At 39.8% G+C, this 20,847-nt stretch overlaps 2 protein-coding genes across 6 annotated transcripts in view; one reads left to right on the plus strand and one right to left on the minus strand.

The window, feature by feature from the left end:
• The window catches only part of MYO1D (myosin ID), a 298,677-nt gene extending 277,836 nt beyond the window's left edge, over positions 1–20,841 (minus strand). For all 5 annotated transcript variants that reach the window (XM_023530612.1, XM_023530611.1, XM_011360040.1 and 2 more), the window contains exon 1: positions 20,666–20,841. In XM_023530612.1, the coding sequence (XP_023386380.1) occupies positions 20,666–20,760 (95 nt within the window). In that variant the 5' untranslated portion in view covers positions 20,761–20,841. The remainder of the gene's footprint in view (positions 1–20,665) is intronic.
• The window catches only part of LOC111739453 (histone H2B-like), a 12,256-nt gene continuing 12,084 nt past the window's right edge, over positions 20,676–20,847 (plus strand). Inside the window, exon 1 of the transcript XR_002780271.1 lies at positions 20,676–20,800. The gene's annotated coding sequence lies outside the window, so the exon portion shown is untranslated. The remainder of the gene's footprint in view (positions 20,801–20,847) is intronic.

The raw sequence follows: 20,847 nt of genomic DNA on the forward strand, positions 1-20,847 counted from the left end.
AGAAATCCTCTCCTCTATTAATTTCTCTCATACTATTACTTCCTGGTTCATCTATTTCTTTCATTGACTCTCCCTCCGATAAAATACTTAAATGTTAGAGCTGTCTGTCAGTGGAAGTAAAAATTTCAGAATAATCATTTTGAAAAACACTTAAAAAATATAAAGCTTTAAATTTGTTCACATCTTTTAACAAAGTTATTCCACTTCGAGGAATCCATGCTAAACAAAACATTGTAATTGTTAATAATAAAGGGAGAAAAATCCTTGCACAGAAATGTTAAATGCAATGTTACTGATAATTTTAATAAGATGATACTATGCTTGAAGTAATGTTAAATGGAAAAATATGATGCAAAATTTTCTACAAAGTGGGATTTCAGTTTTATGGAAAGTACATGCATAGGAAAAAATCTGGAAGGGAATATTTCAGATATTAACAGTGATTCCCTTAGGAAATGAGAATTGAATTATGAGTGAATCTCATTGATTTTATATATTTCTGTAGTTTCCAAGTTTTCCACAAGGATCACTTATATATTGAAATGGAAAAAGAAATCATGTATGAGAAACGAATTCAAATGAGGGCCAAAACTCTTTTTTTGAAAGGTGATGCTTGCCCTCACTTCTCACTCTACACATTCTCCAACAGGTAATCTCATGTACTCAAGAAGCATTAAATATCAACTCAAATGACTCTGATACCTATGTGCCTAGTACACATTACTCTTCTAAGCTTCAGAACTGTGCTTCCATATGGCTTCTAGATAATTCTGTGTGATGGCTCATAAGAACCACAGCCTTAACGTGTTGTCTCACTCTCTATCCCACACTCCAAATCTCCTTTCCACCAGCCCCAAATTCCTACACTGGGTAACTAGGCAGACTAGACTCTTGCTCCATTGATATCCAATCAAACACCAAGGCCAATCAGTTCTCCCTCTTCAACAGATATGAAAACCATGGCTCCTTCTCTCTTCCTACTTCCTCACTAGTCTCACTTGTACACTTTCAGTTTTCTAAAGGGTCTTCCTACCTTCAGTTTCAGCCATGCAATAATATATTCCCTCCATAATACAACAGTCATTTTTCTAAAATGTAAATTGGATCAAGTCATTTCCTCACTTAAAATCCTTCAATGGTTCCCACCACATAATAAAGTAAAAAATCCTGGGCATGCGACTTTGTGAATCTATTCTCTCCATGTCCACTGGTCAACTTCTTATTTACCTTAGCTCCAATGTCTCCCTGGAAAGCTTCCCTTTACATCCCTTCCAATAGTTAGATGTGTCCTCTTCTGAGTTCCTGTAGCATGTCACCCATACCTCTATCATGGCATGGATCACACTGCTGTAATTAGTTCCATGTCTGTTTTTCCCTCTAGATTAAGGTTAAATGTGGGCATGGACTGGATTCTATTCCAATTTCTACCTCGAAAACACAGCACATAGTTGGTGAATAATTAAATGTGCTAAATTCTTAAATGAACAAATAATTCAGTTCATGAAAAAAACACAGGATGAATAAAAACAACTTATGGACTTTTTTTTCACACAACTGAACCAATGCTCTAAGGATCAATACATGCAAGATGGTAAATTTACCCAATAAATTATTGAAGCAATAAGTTCAACATTACGAAATGTGGTATCTGCCTTAAGTTTACAGTTATCTTGTAGTGATGTTTAAAGTATGCAAGCTTTTCCCCTAATTAATGAGAATTTATCCTCTGATTTTTTTCTCTTTGTGAGGCACACATTTGAAAGTTGCATTTCAGAGCTACTGATTTAAAATATAGGCAGAAATTATCTGTTTCCTAAAAACAGAAGAAAGTCAAATACTCTTTTTACTAGCAATGTCAACAACTGGAATTGCACTGGAATCAGTCCAAACTAAAGAATAAAATCTCCTTTCACCTAACGCAGTTTTTTTTCCATTCATTACAAATGTATGAAATAGGTAACCTCTCGGAATTTTATTTTTTAATCAGAATTATCATGAAGCTCTAATTCATAATGAGGAGATAAAAATGAATCCTGACAGAGTAGAAGCTATTGAAAACTCAAGAAACTCTGAAAAATAGATCTCTTCCTTGCTTAACTATTTAAAATTCCTCACAAGTGAGTCACTTTCCTTCAAAAAAAAAAAGCAAAGTTCCACCTGAAATAAACCTAAATGTGAAGAACCTTGCACATCTAGAAAAATTAACTTTAATTCATTCTGGCCTAAAAGAAGAAATCATTAATGAAGCCAATTGCAAACACAAATTACCAAAAAATAATCCTTGCTTCACTCTGGGATACACTATATACTTTATGCAGTGCTGACAAATTTTATTTGACAAACTAATATCATACTTAGTTTGTGCTTCCTGGGCACAAACTAACTGAGCTAGTTAAGTAGAGCTTGGGATTAAAAATATCCCATAAATGTGGAACTCTTGAAGCCATCTGAGACTCAGAAATGAAATCAGAAAGTAATCTGAAGAGAAGTAATAAACATAGGGTAAAGGTTGAATAGGTACAATAAAATCTGTAACCATAGCTGCAGAACACATGAACTGGTAGTAGGGAGTTGGGGTACTTTGTTGGGTATGAGTGCACTGGCTGAATGCACACAAAATACTGAGTAGCTGGTAATGTAGTCCCTAAGAGACTCCAATGTATGCTATACAAAAATGTACACGTGTGTGAATGTCACCTCACACACACATGTATATATATCCCATATTTGGCAATTGTTCTTTCAGTCTCTGCAGATCTGCTGAAGTAATGGCATACCTTGAGCTGACATTAACAGAATTGTTGGTTAATCCCCATTGGTTGCAAAGAGGTTTATGACGCCAATCCGAAGGTCAAAGGACTTGCACCAACTCTCAATTGCTTGCTGATTTTTATACTATTTCCTCGACCATTTCCTTGAAGGCTCCTCATTGTCTTTTTTATTTTAAAACTCATTGTAGTGAAGTATAATACACATAAAATACACAAGTCATAAGTGCACAACTTGATGAATTACCAAAGTGAACACATCTGTGTGACACTCCTGTCAAGATTACTACTGGCAGCCCCAGAAGCCCTCCTTTAGCCTGCTCCCTCTCTCCTCTCCAAAAATAACCACAATTCTGACTTCTAACACCACAGATTAGTGTTGCTTGTTTCCGAATTTATACAGATGGAAGCATAGAGTAGGTATTGTTTTGTATCTCCCTTCTTTTGCTCAATGTTATGATTGTGAGATTAATTCATGCTGACACATGTAGCTGTAGTTCATTCACTTTTGTTATCTAATTATTCTATTGTATGAATACCACAATTTATTTTTCCATCTCACTACTGGAAACTTGTGTGCTTTCCAAGTTTTGGCTCTTATTCCTTATTGAATTTTTAACATCTAACATAACATTTTTCCTTTATTTCTATACTGCAGGTCTAGCACTTTTTTTTTTGCATGCTTCATAACATTTATTCAAAAACTTTTTGTCAGTTATTACAGACCAAAACCGTTCTTCAGAACCCAAACTAAATAGTGGGAAAAGAGGCCATGACATAGTAAACACCACATGTTGCAAAACATATTCAGCTCAGAAAAGTGTGGCACAGACAGACTTCTTTGGATGAGGCTGAGGCAGACACTCACTGGCCCATGCCACAGTAGTCTGCAGGACTAGCTTTCACTGCCTGAAAGTGTATTCATTCTCATTACCTCCTTTTCCTTTTACACCCATTTTTAAAGGAAGATATTTCAGAGCAAATAGCATTATAAAAAGAACACTGAATTTAGCATCTTTAAACAGAATATATCTTAGTTGCCATCATTCAGAATGTGTATGCAGATACAGCCATGGATGATGGTTTTTGGAACTGGCATGGGCAATGCGGCTATGCTTAGGTCAGTGAGGCCACCTTATATGGGCACACGAAGACTTCTGGTGTATGGTGGGGGAGAGGCCACAAGCATAGGCACTGCCATTCCTCCCATTCCTGCCCACCACTGCTGCTCCACATTCCAGTGCATCACAGGTCCCTCAAGGGTCTCACCATTTTGCATTAGATAGACCCTCTCTTCTCTCAAACTTCTCTCTCCTGCCTCCTTCCCATCATCATTTACTCATACGCAACTCCCCAGGCTTAAAAGTAACAGAAAAACAAAAAGCCATCTTCAACCTCCTATAGCTATGGTCTTCTCCCTTTTCCTTCAGGGCAAAATTCTGGAAAGCTTTATCACCACTCACTGTCTCCAGTTCTTCCCTCCCTCCCCACTCACTGTTCAACCACTATGGCTGTTTTCCACCTCTATTCCTCAACTGAAACCGCTTTCATTAAAGTCATCCATGCCCTCCTTGATGCTGGACCTAAAGGATACTTCTTCATCCTCATCTTTCTTTCTTTTTCTGCAGTGGTCGGCTTTGTCGATGGCACTCCTCTTGACTTCTGTGACATCACGGTCTCCTGTTTTCTTCTAACCATCATGATTCTCCTCTTCAGAATTCCATCAGAGTGTTTCTTTTGACTGCCTCTTAAATGTAGATATTCCTTAGGGTTCAGACCTTGACTCTTTTCTCGAACTGCCTCTTAACTAACTATGTGACTTTGAGAAGGTCATTTTCTCTCTCTGAATACATGTTTCACATCCATATAATGAGTATGGCATCTATCTTGTAAGATTGAATAGATTAAAAGAGATGAATGAGTGAGTGAATTTGATTAATTAGAAACCATTTAACATAGCACCTGATGGCTGGTAGCTGTCCTAATCATTAGTTTCCTCCCCATTTTCCCTTTTATGGAAGCTAGTCCTATCTCCCTAACTAAAGTTAATTTAAAACAGAGCTTTCCTATATGAAACCTCCAAACTTGTCAGACTAGTCTTCTCATTGTCCCTGAACACATCCTGCCAATTTACAGAGGCACCTCTGCATGGAATATTCTCCCCTGCCATTCTTACTTTATGTGTATGTAAGTTACTTATCCCCAACACCCTGCCCAATCCTATACCTCTATGAAGGCCCTCCTTAATCTCCAAAGCTCATAGAAACATCTTCCTGGTCTGAACTGTAGAATATTGGTGCAAATGATCTGGCACTTATTATATACTACTTTATGTGGGTCATATACTTCTTCAATGCCCCTTTTATCCAACTACATCCTTAACTTCTTATGGGAAGTATACACAGTCTCTAGAAAAATTTTCAATGCTGTTGATTGGTATGAGAGATCAATCTCCTCTGATTTGTAATAACTGAAGGCATAAGTATCATTTAACATACTCAACTACTACTTTAACTCATGTACACAGACACCTAGAATTCTGGCGTTTGGGATTCAGAGGCCATGCAGACCAGTCTTCCAGAGGCACAGCATCCCTTTACATTGACCTCAGGGAGTGAACTTCCAGCTTCTGTTGCAGTGAATCCCCAATGACCAGAGACTCATCACGTCCTTTAAAACCCTACTGCTGTCTAGGTAGTGGTTATTTTTTTTTTAAAGCAATCTCAAACTTATTTAAAAAGTCGCAAGTACTTCTTTCTTCCTGAACTACTTGTGAGTGACTTGCTGATCCGATGTCCCACCACCCACTCATGTGTATTTCCTACAATGACATTCTCCCGCACATCCACAAGACAATCATCCAACTAAGAAATTAACATATGATACATTTCCTAATAATGAATTCACAAACTCCATTCAAATTCCACCAAATGTCTCAATGTCCTTTATAGCAAAAGAATCCGGTTCAGAATCATGCTTCACCTTTAGTTATGTCTCTTTAATCTCATTCATTCTAGAATATTTCCTCAATCTTTCTTTGATTTTCATGAACTTGACAATTTTGAAAATTACAGTTATTTGTAGATTATGCTTCAATCGAATTTGCCAGATGTTTCCTCTGATTAGATCCAGGTTATGCATCTTTAACAGAAATGTCACAGAAGTGATGCTGTGTTCTCATTGCATCTTACTCACATGGTATGTGATCTGATTTGGCCCATGACTGGTGCTGTTCCTTCTGATCACTTACTAAGGTCTGCCTGGCTTCTCTACTGCAACAATATTCCTTTTTTTCTTTGATATTATGAACATTTTGCAGGCAGGTACTAAGTAAATATCTCACTCACTGAATTTCAAGTTACTCATTTATTTATGTATTAGTTTATTTAAGTATGGACTCGTGGTTTCATTTCAATTCGATGCTCAAACTGACCCAGCTAGTGGGAGCTCCTTCTAGCTGGTTTCTGCATCTTCTATACATTTTCCTCCATATTTTGAGGACTTCTTTGTTTTCTGGCACAGCAACATGCCCTTGGTTCATCTCGTTTTTTTGTTTGTTTGTTTTAAAGCAAGAAGGGATGTCATTCACCTCTTTATTTACGAAAATGTAATTATACAACCTATTTCATTAAATATATTATATATCATGGCATACTTTCAGGCCAATATATACATAGCCTTTTCCTTTCAGTTTGCTTTACAACATTCCACAGTGTGGAACACAGAAGCACCTGTGTTCAGGATGCTTCCAAACCTTGACCTACATCTCTCTCCATCTGGCTGTTTGTCTGTATCCTTTACAATAAACTGGTAAACATAAGTAAATGTTTCTATATGTAAGCTGGTCTAGCAAATTAATCAAATGTGAGGATGGGGTTGTGGGAACCTCCAATTTATAGCTGGCTGGTCAGAAGCACAGGTGACAACTTGCAACTAGTGTCTGAAGTAGGGGGCAGTTTTGTGGGACTGAACCCTTAACCCTTGTGGGATCTGACCCTATCTCCATGTAGATAGTACCAAAATTGTGCACATTAAATTTGTAAGAAATACAGTTGGTGCCTACTGAGAATTGGGGAATTGCTTGGTAGTACTGGAAAACACAGCAGAGCTATCATGTCTTTTGTCTTGTTCCTTCAGTCATTCTTAAGTGACAGTTTCAAGTGCCCTCATTGTACTGAGCATTGTTTTCTAATAAACACCAGTCTATAAAGCTTGTTTAAAAAATTTATAAATAATATTCTGCCCCTAAAATTCCTATTCTGCTAAAATTTATCCCTCTCTAAAAGAATCAGATTTTGCTCAGGTATCTACTCCCTTCTACATAGCCATATGCTTCAGGAAGAGTGAACTTTATCCTCAGCTCTTGACTACTCTAAATCAATCATAACCACATAACCACAATGTGAGCAAATTCTGACAAATGACACACAAGGAGGTCTTCTAGGGGCTTCCTTAAAAAGCAGATGGTTCTCTCTCTTTTTCTGGAGGTTATTGTGTCCAGATGATATGCACAGAACTATTGTGACTATAGTCCACCAGCCTGAGGATGAAATCAGGGCAAGAAAGGCAGGACTGAGATAATCATCACAGACTAATGGAGCCAGAGCCCTCAAGGACTGGCAAGAGTCTCTTCTACCACTAGACTTCTGGTTGTGTGAGATAATATGTTTCCTTTTTGTTTGGCCAGGTTTTCTTTTAGTTGCAGCCAACAGCATTCTAACTGATACAGGGTGGTATGGGAACTTTGACTCCTCCAGGAGAGGCGGGATGAAGTTGATCCTCCAAGTGTCTATCAATGTTGATACATAATATAGACTGCTAAAACCCTCATCTTTGGCACTCCTGCAATGTTATTTTGTATTTATATTATTGCCCTTTAGTAGAGAACGAGAGATTTATTTATTAATTACATTGTTAGCTTTTCCATTGTTTCAACCTGTTCAGATCTTTTAAAAGTACGTTTAAGTAGGGAATGATAAAAGAAGTTAAAGAATTGCTATTTGATTGCAAATACAGCTAACAAGAGAGGAAAAGTAGAATAAATACAGAGCTAGGATATAGGACTTTTGCTCCGGTTATAACTGTATCACTAGATTAGTGAAGAATCCTGGACAAACCACATACTTCCCCTAACTTTATGAATCTGTATATCAGTAAAATAATCTCAAGGCTCTTTTCTGGCATTAAAATTCTATGACTCAGAGACTTCATTAGGGAATTCATGGCTCAGAATTCTTCTTTTATTGCTTGAACATAAAATCAGAAAAAGAAGCCCCCTAAAATCAGTTGTAGCCTATTAGTCATTATGGAGATTGACTTATTTCAAATTAACAAAACAATGCTGTTGGGCTGCCTACTCCAAAAAACAGTTTTGTAATACTACGGATCAAGACAAGACTGTATATGTGTTTACTATCACTAAAGGAAAAGTATAGAAAGCAATTGCTAACTCCACTCTCCATTCAACCAACTTGACAAAACATTCAGAGTAGCCACCAGAACTGGAGAATTCTGGCAGCTGAATGAAAGGGAGCCCAGATACTTAAAAGTATGCTATCACCGTGAAGTGGTCGCAAGATGCGTAATGTGTAAAGCCTTTCACTTTCCAGTGTACTTAAAGTCTGAATCCTTCATTCCTCAAGACCCTTTGCAAAGTATTGTCACTGACTAGTACTCCATCATCACCTGTCCCCACTCTGCCTGGAGACTCCAGCCTCACTAGATGCCCTTCAGTTTCTGAAACACACTAAACATCCATCTGCCTATCGATAGCTTCCTCCTACCTCCCTCTTTCATGATTCATTCTGCTGGATCTATACTACTCTTCCCTATCTAATTCCCTTATTCCACACCTGCCTCCTCCCCACCCCCCACAGATTCCTTATCCTTCTGATCTTGCTTAAAGCCAGCTTCCTCATAAAATGCCTGCTCTGTGACATGCATGCATACCACTGCCATTTCCCCTATGAGGAACCCTGCTCTTTCCCTTCAGAGTACTTATTACTACTTGTAATTATTCTTTTGTTGTTTACCAGTTTTGTATGTCTTCCCAGCTGGTTAATCAGCTCTATGGGAGCAGAAACCATGTCTGTCTGGGTTGTTCCTGCATACCCAGAAAGAATGAAGACGTGGCTGCCATCACACTTCCAAAGACAACTTCATGACATGGAAAGACGCTTAAGATACTATATTATATGAGAAAACTGTTTACAAAATCATATCTTGTATAAGCAAGACAATGCCAAATTTTAAAATATATAGTTACATATGTACAAAAGATTATAAGGAAATATTTCAAAGTATTAACAAAGATGCTTTGATACCTTCTTATATGGAGAATCTGGTGACAGAAATAAAAATAATACACAGTATGTTAAAAGTACACAACTACAACCAAAGAGTAAAAGAACGGAAAATGTGTTGCATGGATGAAGAATAAAGTGTGACTATCAAATAATTAAATTGATTTAATAATTATAACAGAACTAACAACACTGCTTACTTGGATAGGTTATGATACTTTTGTTAATATACTAGTCAGCTCACATTACAGTCACGCCCCATTTAGTTTTAACAGAATACAAGTGTGGAGTGAAAAACCATTAGCCTACGATGATGGTTCCTAACTGGGCTGCATATGAGAGTCACCTGGGCATTAATGAGGCTTAATAAATCAGAATCTCCAGAAGGTAGATACAGGGAATCTGTATATTTTAAAAGCTGGGTAATTCTCACATAAAGCCAAGTTTCAGAACCACCAATTTAGTTGATAAATCAAGAAGTTAAAGAAGAGGCTCCTTTTCAGTAAAGATTTCAGATAAAACAGGAATCAAAGAGGCAGGGATGCAAACAGAAATATTGGCTTCTGCCAATAGCCGCTGCCCACTGCAAATCAGTGTGCAATCATAAAGTGCACACAGTGTGGAAAACCCACTCAGCATGTTTTGGTTTGTTCGACCATGCAAATAATTCAAATACCAAGGGCAGCAATACGTTTTAGAATAGCACCTTACCTACTCAGAACTCTGCCTTGGCCTACACGCCTTTCCAGCCAAACACACCAAAGCAATCAAAAAATACCTCTGAGCAGAGAAGATAAAGAACAGACATCTAAAATCTCATGTCCTGTGATTGATACACCCAAGACAACCCCTCAGTCTTCATCAGAACATATTAACTCATTCTTCATGCTCCTTTCTATGAACTCATCCAAGAGCAGATTGGATTTACAAGTAAAGAAGAGAGAGAATTCACAGGGAGGCACACCGAAAGAAACTATAGAAACTTACATATATACTCTAAAACAGCGGTTCCCAACCTTTTTGGCACCAGGGACCAGTACACCTATGAGAATCTAATGCCTGATGATCTGAGGAGGAGCTGAGGTGGTGATGCTAGCACTGGGGAGCGGCTGCAAATACAGATGAAGCTTCGCTTGCTAGCCCGCTGCTCACCTCTTGCTGTGCGGCCCAGTTCCTAACAGGCCATGGACCGGTACTGGTCTGCAGCCCCGGGGGTTGGGGATCCCTGTTCTAAAATGTTAAATTGTTCAAACAATTTGGTGTAGGACAAACGTTACACATATCTCAATAAATCCTAGGGCATGAAAAAAATTGTTCATAACTATGGTCATGATGACCTAAGTCATTAAGAAAAAAAATTAAATCGTATTTTTTATATTCTATTTAAGGAGCAAAAATGAGACATTAACATTTGAGTACGCTTGATGTGTTAAGAATAAACAACCCACCTATTATCTCGTTTAAAAAAATAGCTTTGTAATGTACGGACCAGTATCATTTTAAGGCTGGGTAATAAAGGCTCAGAGAACTAAAGTAGACTGTGTAAGTCATACAGTATGTAGTATAGCCATGTTTAAGTTTGTATAACTGAAATAAATCCTTTGCTCATTATTTTAGATAGCACCACCAGTTTTTAAATCTTTTGGTTGGAAATATTTCTCTGTGTGTGTGTGTGTGTGTGTGTTTGTATGTGTGCAGGTGTGCATGCACGCACAAGGGTAAAAGCTACTCGAAAAGCAATCACCTAGACCAGTGATTTTCAAACTTTTTTCAATGCGATAGCATCTTTTCTGAAATAAAAAATTCCTTTGAATCTCAATATGTAGAAACACAACTGCTCCACTGAAAGCAGTAGAGAGCAGGGGGCCTGAAGCCCTACTCCACCCCAACCTGCAATCTAAGACTGTTTCTCAGGCACCTTTATGGCCTGGGACACCACAGAATGCAGATAAAAAAAATAGCATTCGTCTAAATGAGCTTAGCCACTGCATATGCTGCATAAAAGGAGGAAGTTAGAGATCTACAACAAACGATACGAAGCTATATAAAAGCGTCATGATGCTGGTAAAAATGTCATCAACTTAGTAAGGTACAATATAAGATGGAGCAAGATTACTACTGTACCACTAAAGTATGTTTTTCCCTTGTATGATTTTAGGCTTGACTTGTCTTGAGTTCTAAAAGTTTTTTAAAAGAAAAAAAATACTTATCATTTCACAAGGCCCCAAATATATATATGTATGTATATGTACTATATATTTTTAATGATAATTTCATTTTCCTATCTTCCCAAAGACTGGAGTTACAACAACAAAAAAATCAGATTATATAATGATATAAAATACAGTAAATACATATTTCAGGCAGAAATCAGGCAGAAATATTATGCATTTATTTATTCACTCATCGATACAGGTGAAAACACTTTGCCCTTAATGCCTGGAAATTAGCCTTCACAGATAATGACTTCGCCCTGCCCTGAGGACCTGAAGACTAGAGGTAGCATACAAACGTGAACTGACAGGACAGACTGAATGCAATGAGAAACTCTTTGTAGTTTACTTACTGACATTTAAACTACTAGAGGTTTGTTAGAGGTTTGGCGTTTTTTTTGTTTTGTTTTTGTTTTTGTTTTTGTTTTTGATAAGATCTTTTTAATTACAGGAACATAGGCTAGGATGGTAGAATCAGCCTCATTATTGTGGACGATTCTTATAATAAACTCAAAATGACCAAGACATCTGTAAAAGCCAAAACTGAAACAACCAACCGAGGGTTATCCAAATTAAATGTAAGTTCTTTAATGGAGTTTGAATTCTTTTTAATTGATTATAAAATTTTCTTAACTTTATATTGAACAGAAAGCACTGTTTGAGATAGAGCCATTGGGGGTCATCCCACTATAGATGGTCTTCGACTGCGCAAGTCACTCAAAGCAGACATTGTGGCCAGAGGGAAAAAATTGTTTGAGTTTCTCTTGGTGTTTGCTTCGTTGTTTTAGATTAAGCCATTATTTTTTGACTAATTCATTTGCTTCTAGCACTTATGTGGCTCTGTGTATATGTGTACATGGTAACTTTATCCTCAAGTAATACGCCTGTGGGAGATACTCGGGGAGGAGGAATGAAAGCAAAGCTGTGCTTATTCCTTGTTATATTTTTTCCCCATCTATTCCACTAGTTTTTTCTTTTTTTTCTTTTCTTTTTGTGACCCTGAATTGGCTCATAACTTTTTTGGAAAAAAAGGTATGGTCAGCAGTAAACAATCTTCTTATTAGAACAAAAGGGCTTTACTAGAGTTAATGCTTTAATCTCTTTAAGGTGGACTTCATTTCTATACTGTGCATCAAGGAGACGAAATGTGCAGGGCATGAAGGAGGTCTTATTCAGCCACAACAACAACTTCTCACACATGAGCAGGTGAACCTGGGAACGTAGATTGGGATATCTTCAGGGGGCGAGACTGCGACAATAAGGAGACTGGAAAGTGGGCAAAATATCAAGAAGGAACCAGTAAATTCTCGAATCTCTTCTCCATCCACTAAAGTCACTTATCGGAACCCTTTGCTTTAAAATGGTTAGCTTTCTAAAAGTAGACCGTTTCTATTTTACCAAGAAATGTTGAAAGCCATGATTCCATTTACAGGTTGGCTGATGAAATGTCTCTCTAACCCACAGTGGAATGACCACAGTATTCACCACACAGTCTAGGTGCTGAGTCTTGTAAAGTTTGAAACTACGCATAAGATAAAGAAAACTTTTTTCCATTTCTTTTTCTAGGCCCAAATATAAGCCACAATTTTTTTTAATTGAGCCAAGTTTTCCTCTAGCACTCTCCCTCTCTGTCATCTGGGCCTGCCTCCCTGAGAACGAACTGAGCTTGTACCATATCATGCCCATCCCTTCCCACCAGAGTTCAGTTCTCTATCCCAGGTCTGCCTTACTCCTAAACAGTTACATGCTGCAAAATTATTTCTCAAAAATGAAATTCTGAGTCTCTCCTTCTAACTGATTTCATCTAGGCATGAGAAAGAACGGATGGAGCAAATTTACATTAATGTGCCTGTGCTGCATTAGACGTATTTGACTTTTTAAGAAGATTCTTATCAACCTAACTTGGTCTTTAGTTGGGACAATTTGGGGCAGCATAAGACAGGAATGACAAAAAGGACAAACAATGTGGGGCAAAATATTTTTGAGCATCAGAAGCTGGCTAGCAGCATGGCCAGCCCACTCGTGCTGAGAGTGGGTGGAGAAGAAAAGGTTAGGATGGTTCAGGCCATCGGGTAGAGGGACCACATGAAAGGACTGTTTCCAAACGAGAAGCTATTTACTTCCAACAAGGGTCTGCTCAGGTTCTACCTCTCCCACAGAGCATTTTCTACCTTCTCCCAATCCATTTTCTCTTTTTCTGAATTCCCTCAGAACTCCAGTATATAACATATACACAAATCTTAATTATATTATCATCAGTTCTCGTCTTTAAGAATATGTTGATTCCTTCTCTCTAGAAACCCCTTAAAATAACTGATTATCTGCACTATCAATTTTGGCTCAGTTATACTCTATTTTACATTGATCCATTTATTAGGGCATCTTTCACTCCCAATTAAGCTAAATTCCGAAGAATGACTTCTTAAAAAGTAACCCTCACCAAAGTACCCAACATGATAAGCACACAGCAAGAACTTAAGTACACAGTTGCTAGCTTTAAAGCCAGGAGAGTATATTAAAAATATATAGGGTTTATAGTTTAAAAAGGAAACAAGTTACATATTAAAACAAACAAACAAACAAACAAACAGACTTTAAAGTTCATCAGCCAGCTATAGTGTCTGGGGATTTCAGGCACCAATGTCACCAACCTTCATGAAAGCAGAGAACAGTGACATGCAGCATAAAATATTCTGGAAACTTTTAATATGACTAGATTTCCTTTTCCAAAGAGTTTAGGACAATTTTTCAGAAATTAAAGTGGTTCCTGGAGGGAGCAGGATTATGAATATGTTCAGGGTGACAGCTATGAAGAGAACTGAGAATAGCAAGGGTACTTGGTCCACAGGGCTAGACCAGGGGATTAAGAGACAGAGGACTACCTACTGAGTATCTGCTGTTACCAGCACCACATTGGGTGTTTTATGGGTGCTATAATTTAATCTTCACGATAACATATCTTTACAGATGAAGAAACCAAGGCCCAAGGAGGTAAACTAACTTGTCCAAAACCACATAGGTGGCAGTGAGTGGATAAAACCAAGATGAGATTCAGATCTGTCTATCTCTATGCTCTTGCTCTCTCCATTAGGTAACCCCAATCCTTTCTAGAACATTTTTAATCCTTGGCCCCTGCCCCCCAGACAAAACCAAAACAAAAAAATCTGTCTTCATGAGGAAGAAAGAGGTGAAAATAGCTGGCTCTTCAGCAGCTACTGGGTCAGGGCAGGGAGGTGAGGCCACCTGGGAAGGATTCAGGAAGACAGTTAACATTCGTTGGGTGGGAATTATGCACCAAGTACTAACTAGGTACTTTTTATACATCATGTGATTTCACCCCAATAACCCTGAAAAGTGATCATTTTATACAGCATAAGGAAACTGAGGCTTAAGCAAGTGCTAAAAAGAGTAAAAGTGAAGTTGAGATTTGAACTTGGTCAGTCAGGTCTCAAAGCCTATGCTCTTTCCACTGCTCCTTGCTGCAAGCATGCTCTCCCTTCTCTTCTTCCCATAAATGCCGAAAACTAAAGTTGGAGAAAACTGTTCTATTAAGAGACCTAACCAGTAATTACATAGCAGTTGAACTGAAAGGAGCTTGCTTCCCACAGGAAATAAAACTGTCATCTCAACCAAGGAATTTAATAAACAAAAAGAACGAGGCTTAGAACGTATATTTTAAAATGCTATTACCCTCTGAACCCATTTATGGATATAGCTGACATTTTTACTGGCCATGTCAGTGAGGCTCATCAACAGTTCATCTACCCAGCGGGGCTGGAGCCACCACTGACAGTAGAGTTCCCCACCAGATCAACTCAGCAGTGGTTGGGCAATGACACAATAACCCAAATCATTCCCAACAACAGCAGAGCAATGGATGCCAGAGATTAACATAAAATGGGGCCAATCCTTGAGAGAGGGTCCTTTCTGCTGAGCTGGCTCAGACTTAGGTGAGAATGTCAACGAACAGCTTTCCACATTAGGATAATTCACAATGAAGACAATTTACACGCGGGTCATTAAACACATTTCTATCTATACCACAGTCTCCATTTTTGTCTCCAAGTTAAGCAAAAAGCCAAAGCTCATCTCTTTAATGTAGAAGTAGAACCCTTCAGAAATCTGCAATGAAATGCACCAGTAGCAGCTTCTGAGTGCTTGATTCCACCCACATCTGGCTCTATTTGGGAGCTAAATTCAGCAGAAGTCTCCAGGGTCAACAAATGACCCTGAATAAAAATAGTCTTGGAAATCTGTCGTGGAGTAGGAAAGGAAACAAGACGGCAGGGTGATTCACTCCAAATGGCAGCTCCAAAACCCAAATTCTCATTTTTGTCCCAATATGAAGCCAATGTGCAAAACAGGCACAGAGCAAACTGTCCTTTTCCGAAGGCCTCTAAAAGTAGTTGCCAAAGAATTTCTCATGGAAGCCAAAAAGATTTAGTGTGCCATTCACCTCTCCTATAAATCTAACTAGAACTACTTCTAACTAGAGCTCTGAACAGATCGTAGATTTATACTTGCTTGAAGACCACCCAGGGTACCTAAGGTTTTGCCCCTGGCAAGCGAGAGGAACCCTTTTTCCCACCAAATTTTCCAAATGACCAAAGAGCATCAGAGAAAGAGGACAAAGACTGTGGTTAGCATGTGTGTGCCTGTTCACTGCCTTTCTACTAATTCTACAGCTCACTCCTTCTGCCCCCACACAGTTAAGTTGTATTAAAATAAGTACAATGTTTTTTAGAAGATTGTATCCTTTTTAAAATTAAGGGTTCCACTGGTTGAAGAATAATCGGCCAATATTTGACTGCTTAGGTAACTCATTTTAAGAGGTACTGGGTACAAAGGTGCTAAATTCTGTAGCATGATAGAAAACACGAAAAGACCGGAGGTGCATTTGCATCACAACTACTCACTTGCACTGTCCCCTTCCAAAGCACTGTATCTAATTTTACATTCATAATTTACGTTCTTCTTCTCAAAGATGGTTTCCCCTCCCCACCACTGTAATGAATTCCAAAGGATCATAAAAACCTGGATCCACCTCTAGACAGGCTGTATGACTTTGAAGATCTCACAATTTGGTGAGTCAGGCTTGTAGATAACAACAATATGATAAATTCTCTCTAATAGTATGTCCAAGTGTCCTCGTATCCTGGGAGTACAGGTGAGAGCATAATTAACCCTGACTTGGAGGATTGGGAAAGACTTCTCTAAACTGGTCTTAAAAAATGAGTAAGAGGGTGACAGGCAGGGAATAAGGGCAGAGATGAGGGAAGAAGAACATTCCAAGAGAGTGAGAACAGCCTAGGCCTGTGGTTCTCAAATGGGGACAATTCTGTCCCCTCCCCCAGGGGATATTTGGCAATATCTGGAGACATTATGGTTGTCATAAATAAGAGGTACTACTGGCATATGGTGGATAGAGGCCAGGAATGCTGCTAAGCATCCTACATTGAACAGGACAACTCCACGACAAAGCATGATCCAGCCCAAAAGTTCAACAGTACCAAGGGTGAGAAATCCTGGTCTAAATAAAAAACATGTTCTGTTAGGTTAAAAGTGAGATGTCTGTAGCTTTGGCAAACACAGTGCTTCAAATCACTGCTTTTATGGAAGAGAAAAGCCAATAAGAAAAGAAGGGAGGTAAAATTAAATTTCCAAGGAGCCAAGGTATAAGGCTGAGCTGATTCCTTATTCTCAAAACAGAAACCACCAACAACTAAGTTAGGAAACTGGACCCCTGGAAGCCAAGGTGTATTTCATTGTCCTATAAAATGAAAAGCACGTTTCTCAGGGATGCTGTTCTCGGCTCAAGTCCACTCCAGAGCAGCAGCCTGAATGCTTCCTTTCACATGGATGGCCAAAGTGAGAAGTAAGGAGTGCAGTGAGGACCGGCTGTTCCACGCAGCTTGCCCTGGCGGGACTCTTACTTCTAAAGAGGCTGCAAAGCTCATGTGAATGCTGGAAGAACTCGAGCACAGAAATGGCCCAAGCAAGGAGAAAAGGAAACAGGGGGCTCCAGGTCCAAAAAGAAAGTGGCTACAAAGAAAGCAGAATATGGTGAGGATGCTGTGGTCGGAGTTTCAAGTGGGCATTAGGGTTGTTGGCAGGCACCAGGCCTGACCACGAAGGCAGGAGGTGCCTATGCAGGAATCTTACTCCTGGGCACAAACCCTTGAAAATGGAGTGAGGAGCTTACCACCACAGCTAAAACCACCAGCATCTTCACCTCCACCAAAAGTAAAACAAATAAATAGAATAAATCTCCCCTAGCAAGAGACTTCTAGGAGGGAAAGAAGGCAGTTCTAAAGATACTAGCAGTTTTGGATATGAGGGTAAAAAAAAAAAAAGAAATTGAAACTCCTCAGATATAGGTACTAACTTGTACTAGTCCACATCACATCTTTAATTTTGCCTCATCCAGACTCACCTGCACAGACACATGCCTACATCAATTTAAAAAAAAAATAGTAACAGAAAGTTACATCAGTTGTAGCAGATGTCTAAAATCAAGCTTTAGCTCCAAGAGGGGAGGAAAAAGCCAGCATAGTAGCAAAATAAGTATACTAAATGGACAATGTCATAAAAATTCCAAAAAAAGTAACTGAAACATTCCTTTTCTCTCTATAAACAAATATTGTCACAAGGATTGTACTATGTGACCAGCATTATGCTGGATGCTGCTGTCAGAAAAATTAAAGTCAAGTTTGGATGACACAGACCCCTGAAACAACTGCAGCCTTAAATGCCTAATTGTCGCAGACCGTAAATGCAGGAGGAGGGCCTTGCAGAAGAGCCAGGTGGCGAGCAGAGAAAGGACATTCCATATGGAGTGAGAGGAGAAGCCGCAGCTTGGGGGAAGGCAGGGATGATGAGGCACATGCACACGTAACACTGAGAGATGAAATACACTCATATTTCGCCTATATACAACCATAAATACACACCCAGTATGGCCCGACCACCCATGTTCCAAGAGATGAAAACACCTGAACAGCACATAAGATCACCTGGATCTGCACTGAGTTTCTGGTCACCTTCTGTAATGTAAAACGAATGTCCCAGGGTCACAACAGCATGAGCCCAGTAGCTCATGCAGCTAAACACTAAAAGTCTAGAGGGATATCAAGGTGATAGGAAATTCAAACTGTCAGAGAGAGGACTGTTTTCCCCCTGGGTCTTAAGGGTTTATAGCTGGAGAGAAGGGCAAGGGCACTGCTACCCTTTGCTGGGACTGTGTTTACAGCTAGCCAAACCAACTAAACCTAACTTATAAATCATGAATAATCACTGAATCTGTACAATGGGAATCGCTGCCAATTCTACGAGTTGTCAAGTACTCACACAGATGAGTACTTGACAACTCATCTGTGTGATTACTTGACAACTCGTAGAATTGTCACAAATACATACGCACGTCTGAATATTCAGAATCTTGACTGACTTGGTGACTGGGTGTAAAGGTGACCTAGAAACCTGGGCATTAGCCAAGGGTCATGATAATGAGAGCTGGTGATTCCTCCCACAACTCACTCCTTCCCCTCCAGACAACTTAATTTATTCACTATCACCCAAAGAGAATCAGCTTTCATGCCTCCACACCTCCACGCCACTTTATCCACCTGGAATGTTCTCTGCCTAGACAAATCCTACCCATCCTTTGCAACTCATCTCAACTCCTCTCCTCTATATGGTGTTCTAAGCCAGCCTAAACCATCTCTCTCTCTTCCGCACTTCCAGAACAATTAGTTTGTACAATTACTTGGCAAAGGACAGCACCTAAGCTTTATAAGGTTTAATTAACTTTTCTGTTGTTTCCTTAACCTATTACTTAAATCAAGAGAAAATTTCACCTTTCTCTCTGTCTTCATGACAAAGCCCCTCTTTGAGAGGTAAGGAGCACATCTTATAGCTCTTTGGATCCTCCCACCTTACATCCTAGAAGACCTTGCACAATGTAGAAATCGCAAAGCTCTCTTCTGTGCACATAGGAGTTAAGTTTGACTTATATTAACAATCTTTCTTAAGATTCGAATCTCACACTTAGAGACTCTGCAACTAATGATAAATGAAAACAAGAGACTATAAGCACTGAAAAATCTTGAAAATCCTCATTATTTTACAAATTAGGAAATTCAGACAGGCTATGATAGGTAGGTGTTGAAAATCAGGTCAGTGGCCCTGCTCTATCCTCTGGGACATAAGTCTGGCCAAGAGCAGATGACTCTATGAGGTTTGAAATTTCAAAGATTAAAAAAGTTTTTAAAAGTTAAATTAAGGCTAACGGGGTAATTAATGCTGAGAAGTGGGGTTAGTGAAGCACCCAAACCTAGATTATGATTTTCACTTTATAAGTTTATGGCATGATATTTAGTTATAAACCTTACAAGAAATGGGTCTAGAACTTCCAGGAAACACACACACACCAAAAGTCAGTTATTTTGAAACTCCATTTACCGTAATGTTTTTTGTTTTTGTTTTTAAAGAAAAACTAAAGCTCTGCTTACATATTATTTTATCAAGGGATAAATAATCACATGCAGAAAACTTTCTAAAACGAATTCGTCTTGGATGTCCATTTTAGGGCGTTGAGTTGTGACTACATTTTCAAGGATGTCAATAACACAAGGTCTCCATCCATAACTCCTTGAAAAAACTGAAACCATGAGTGCCTTGTCAAATTCAGACAGTTTATCTTGGCACTGGCAAGCCGAGCAGTCTCTTCGATGTCTGGAAACGTGTCTAATTACGTTTAGAGAGTAACTAAAAAATAGCCTGTGTCCTGGAACAGACAGCTCAAGAATCACTCCATAGCATCCTGAATGACGTGATGGAGCCACGCCAGGGGATGGGGGTAGGGGTGGGGAAGAAGAAAGAGAAAAGTAAAAGAAGCCAAGTGTGAAACCGGGATGAGACCCTAGTCTCTCACCAAAACAACCCTCTTGTCTTCCCAAGATTTCGGGGCCGCCACGACTCTCCCTAAAGTTATTTCCCTTTACTTTTGTTTCCATTAGGTCACCCGGCCCGCCCACATCCCTTACCTGGGGTAGCGCACTAGCCTGCCCTGCCCTAGTCGCTGCCTCCAGTTCCGATCACCCCTTACATCTCCCCACCCCCACCCCGCGTCCAGACAGCCCCCACGGACACCCCCTCTCAGGACGGCGCAGCCCAGGAGCTCGGCACGCCCCTTGCACTCCAATGCAGCCGCGCCCTGGGGTGTCTAATCTCCGGACACAGCCCGGGATACCCCATAGCGGCCGCACTCCATCCCTCGAGCTCGGCGCGCCCCCGGCCGCCCCCAAACCCGCAGCTCTGCAGGGGCGCCCCTCCTCGGGAAAGCGCAGGCTCGCGCCCCTGCGCGCGGCCGCGCCGCCCTCACCTGAGCCGGAGGTTAGCCATGAACTCAGGCATGGAGACGTTGTCCATCAGCACGAAGTCCGCCTTGCCGAACTCCAGGTTCTCCTGCTCCGCCATGGTGCCGGCGTACGGGCTCAGGTGGGCGCCGACGGCTCAGGTGGGCACACGCGGGCGGCGGGGCCGGTCTGGGGGCGCGCGGCGAGC

Source organism: Pteropus vampyrus, unplaced genomic scaffold, assembly GCF_000151845.1.
Source record: "Pteropus vampyrus isolate Shadow unplaced genomic scaffold, Pvam_2.0 Scaffold50, whole genome shotgun sequence".
In the NCBI taxonomy this organism is placed as follows: domain Eukaryota; kingdom Metazoa; phylum Chordata; class Mammalia; order Chiroptera; family Pteropodidae; genus Pteropus; species Pteropus vampyrus.